General features: G+C 40.0%; 1 protein-coding gene across 1 annotated transcript; it reads right to left on the bottom strand.

Annotated features, from left to right (window-relative positions):
- Nucleotides 1–551: 551 nt before the first annotated feature.
- Nucleotides 552–4,389, bottom strand: glula (glutamate-ammonia ligase (glutamine synthase) a). Its single transcript, XM_042718045.1, has 7 exons — nt 4,234–4,389; nt 3,271–3,455; nt 3,026–3,187; nt 2,792–2,938; nt 2,590–2,717; nt 1,856–2,055; nt 552–1,714 (listed from the first exon to the last, which is right to left on the bottom strand). The coding sequence occupies exons 2-7, from the start codon at nt 3,434–3,436 to the stop codon at nt 1,402–1,404; spliced, it is 1,116 nt and encodes a 371-aa protein (XP_042573979.1). The 5' UTR covers nt 3,437–3,455; nt 4,234–4,389; the 3' UTR covers nt 552–1,401.
- Between the last annotated feature and the right edge of the window lie 325 nt (nt 4,390–4,714).

Genomic DNA, 4,714 nt, shown 5'->3' with positions numbered 1-4,714 from the left:
ATGAGACTTTACTGTTAACCGTGTTGGCAAGCATCGTGTTTATGGACTCCTTGCAAACAGATAAAAGTTAGTCGATGATGTTGCAAAAGTTTAGCTGCAAACTCTGCGAATATCCCATCGATGTGGGTTTGAATTTTTTGTTTATATTTTGCACAATACAATGTCTTAGGAAGAAAACATTTTAATCTCTCTGTTGACCAATATAATACCAAGGAACGGTTTCCGCTGCAGAAATATGTTTATGAACGGTCTTGAATGCTTGCGATATAAACAGATTTAGAAGTGACAACAATAACAATTGTATTGTTTTCTGTAATACTGAGCAAAATTAAGCTAGTTTATGCTTAAAACAAGAACATATGTCAGTGGAAATATGCTTATCAAACATTACTTTTTAAAACTAAAATTAGGGTTTAATAATGACAAGATTTTAGTTAATTAGCACTAAGGGTGGATTCTATTCTTGGGAGGTAAATCTCAAGTTGGAATCCATCTCTAGTTTTTATAGATACACAGTAGTTTTATCCAAGTAATACACATCTTGCCCTGTGTTTTCAAAACATGTTAAGGATCTTTTAATGCCAAAATAGCACTTCAAATCAGCAAGTACACAAACAAGACGTCTCCACTGTAAAGAGGAAACATACACAAGTTTGTGGTAAAAAAAAAAAGTTTAAGTGTCCTTTTTTTTTTTTTAGCAACTTCAGGTTATTACCAAAACAGATGCAGTTACATCATAGTAGTAGACAAAAACAGGATCAAATCATTGATGAATCAGGGGTTTAACATGACAAATAACAGATCAACAAGTATAAAAACAAGGATAGTTATTGGACCTCGACTGTGAAGTGTACCGCACAACAAGAACAGTGTAGTGTGTAGTCAAAATGGATACCAAAATTTGCCATTTAATACACTGTTAGTAAGACTCATTGAAACATTACGTACTTGAATCATCAAGTGAACATACAGAACAACTAGCTATTGGTTTAAAAGAAATTAGATGTCTAGTCTTGGCAGCCCCAGGTTCTTCTGTGCGCTTGACTCGTGTTTCATTCCATCTTAACTACCAAAAGGTAGAGTCATGGCATCAGAAAGAACTTTCAATGCTAACGTTAAACATCCACTCCCCAACAAACAATTAAAGTCAAAAAAAAAAAAAAAAAAAAAAAAAACACATGCCCTGCAACACTGTGTCCCCAGTCAGATCAGGTTACCTTCAGATTTAATCTTACAATGTTAAGTTGACCAGTCAACTTCAGCGATATTAAAATGCCAGGTTAGAACCACCCTGATAGAAAACAAAATACAGTACTAATTTGGCTTTATGGCCATTTAAAAAAAGAAAACAGGGAAGTATGGCAAGAAGGGGAGGGAAGTTCAGTCCAGGAGAAGAGAGATCTAGTAGTCCACAGGTTCTTCACCCTCTTCATCTAGCAAACATGTGCGAATCAGGGCCTCGGTGACCGCATAGGGGTCGCAGTTGGCAGAGGGGCGGCGATCCTCAAAGTAACCCTTCTTTTCTTGTCCCACGGTTCGTGGGATGCGGATGCTAGCGCCACGGTTCGCCACACCTGCAGAGAACTCATGGATGTTGGAGGTTTCATGGTGGCCAGTCAGTCTGCGAGCATTGTCCAGGCCTCCCTTTGGATCATAGGCACGGATGTGGTAGTTGTGCCTCTTTCCAAGCTTATCAATACACTCCTCAATGCATCTAGTTAAGGATATACAAAACAATCATTTAATACTCTGGTTTAATAAAAAAAACATGAATAAAAGCAAGCAAGGGATTTGTGACTTATTTTTCACCCATTTAAAAACAACAACAAAAAAAAAAAAAAACTTTAATACTTACTTCAGCCCACCATCTTCCCGCATTTCCTTTGTGCTAAAGTTAGTGTGGCAACCAGCACCATTCCAGTTGCCTGGGATTGGCTTAGGATCAAATGAGGCTACCACACCGAAATCTTCACAAACTCTATGCAAGATGAAACGAGCTACCCACAAGTGATCTCCCATGTTGATGCCTTCACAGGGGCCAATTTGGAACTCCCACTGGAAAATAAATGCCACGTTATAACTAATCAAGAATTAACAGAGGAACTGACCTATCGGTAAATTTAAATTAATTTACATTTAACCAGTTTAATATGAAGAGACAGTGAAATGTAGACCTTGTTTTATGTGTTTTTGCCATACACTGTACAAGACGTGAGAACAGTCCCGTATTTAGGTTTGTATGGACTCACTAACTTTAACGTTAGCTAGTTTTAGCCAGCGATACCTTGCTGAAGCACAAGATGACATTAACATTCTGCTTGAGCAGATGAAAAATGTAACTTAATGAGAGAATGAAAACCAGAAAACAAACGTTTTTCTCTTCAATTGGATTGGGGGTGAATGCTTTGGTTCATTTTGCTCCGTTTTGTTTGGGTTTAAGAAATGGAATAAAATAAATTCCATTGCCCATCCTCTCAGGATACCTGGAATCACCAGGTATCTTCATTCCAGGGAGGGTAATCTTAGATGGCTTTATACTCAATGGCTGACTGTAGTGTATGTTCCAGAACACACTGGAATGAAGGTTACCTGAGCTGGCATAACTTCAGCATTGGTTCCACAGATCATCACACCAGCATAGAGGCAGGCTCTGTAATGCGCCTCCACAATGTCTCTCCCATAAGCTTTATCTGCTCCAACTCCACAGTAGTAAGGTCCTGCAGATATCAGAGCAGCATGTTATGGACCAGACATCTTTGTGTATCAGATCATTGATATGGCCAGTTCTTACCTTGGGGACCAGGGAACCCATTGGAGGGCCAACCAAAGGGATGTCCATCGGTACCCAGGATGGTGTACTCCTGTTCCATGCCAAACCAAGGGCTCTGATGATCTACCATTTCCATGATCTTTTTACATTTGTGACGATGGTTGGTTTCTGTGTTTAAGACCAGAAAAGCTGTAGGTCTTCAAGCAAACCTCAATCAATCATACATAGACTACGTCTATCCTCAAACAAACATACCAGCAGGTTTCCGGTTGTACTTGACCACCTCACACAAGACCAATTTGTTGGGGTCTTTGCGAAAAGGATCCCTGAATATTGCAGAGGGGATGAGATACATGTCACTGTTGGAGCCTTCAGACTGATATGTGCTGGAGCCATCAAAGTTCCACTCAGGAAGATCTGAATAACAAAATAGGATCCATTAGAACTTAAATGGAAATATATAATTGCAATGCAGATTGAAATGGCATTGTCTAGCTTACCTTCAATGCTCTTAGGCTCAGAGTCCAGTGTCCTGGTCTTGCATCGCAGTCCTTCTCCAGTGCCGTCTATCCAGATATACATGGCTTGTACATTGTCTCCCTGAGGCAGTTCCATATACTGCCGTTTTACCACTTTACTCAACTGAGCACTGGCAGACGTGGCCATTTTTGTTACTATAAAACACCTAAACAGGAGAAAAACAGATTTGTCAACATTACAAAGTAAAAGAGAAAATATTGTAGCTCCTTCAGCATGAAGTCACTCGCATAAGCATCAAAACATACTTTCAGTGCAAAGACCAATAGTTAGGATAGAAGAGAGCACAAACAAACATGCTAATTTCATCAAACACAGAAGCCTGCTACTACAAATACTAATAATAAAATATCGCCTGGAATTATAAACCTTTTATTCCAAACCAGTGATTTAGTATGGCATGTTAAAACGTCAGCTCAGACAACTAAGATATAACTGATGGTTTGTGTCGATGAAGAGATAACGTTACTTGAGCCTTACAAATCGGCTTTAAAAGGTGTTGGTAAAGACCAGACCACGTGCGTTATAATCTGCATTGGGGATTCTCTTCGCATTCAATTGTGAAAGGGTTGTCGATCCGTACGGAAACCCGCTATCGGTATTGATCGCACAAATCAGTAAGTGAACGCAAAAAGCATCATCGCTGTTTTACAAACAAGTCAAAGTAGCAGCAAGCATAGCTCGAGCATCCCAAGCTACACAGATGGATAGCAACCGGTAGCCATGGTAACAGCGCGGCAGTGTTACATCACAGCTCGAAGTACTGATAAACAACAGTGATTTCACAAAACAAGTCAATTTTGTTTAAAATTAACCCACTATCAACAAAAGAATGCAGTTGCATAATTCCATATTAACATCCACAAACACACACTCACGTACATTGCACACAAATTATATTGTGATAAATAAAACAAGTTACGTACCTGGACACCAACAGAAATTAAAATGTATGATATCGGACTGGCAGGTCCAGTTGTTTGCCTGATTATTCTGTGTTTGGTGTTCTCTCATCCTCTGACCAGGAGTTTGGGCTGTCAGCCTGATTTATATGTGCGGTGGCAGGATCCCGGCGCGTGTGATTGGTCAGCGAGAAGCGTGATCTGTTTGTTCTCAGGTGATTGAAGGGCCACGCGGCTTCATCATTGGCCAGAGTTCCAGCAGTGGAGGCACGCCTTCAGCTTCGGTGAGGGAACATTTGCGTACGAACAGTCTTTTGTTGTTGGTCATGCTCTTCTCGATAGAGCGATAAAGAAGTCTGTCACTGCGAAGTAAAGTCACAACATTCCAGGCTGTTTTAACGGGAGTTTAAGAACATTATGTTTCACAGTAATTCAACTGTTGGCAAGAGCAAACCCAAATAAACGAAGCATTCATGTGTGTGTGTGTGTGTGTGTGTGTGTGTGT

The sequence above is a fragment of the Cyprinus carpio genome, chromosome B2, assembly GCF_018340385.1.
Source record: "Cyprinus carpio isolate SPL01 chromosome B2, ASM1834038v1, whole genome shotgun sequence".
In the NCBI taxonomy this organism is placed as follows: Eukaryota; Metazoa; Chordata; class Actinopteri; order Cypriniformes; family Cyprinidae; genus Cyprinus; species Cyprinus carpio.
The sequence above is the reverse complement of the archived record's forward strand: the minus strand, read 5'-3'. Positions and strand labels throughout refer to the sequence as shown.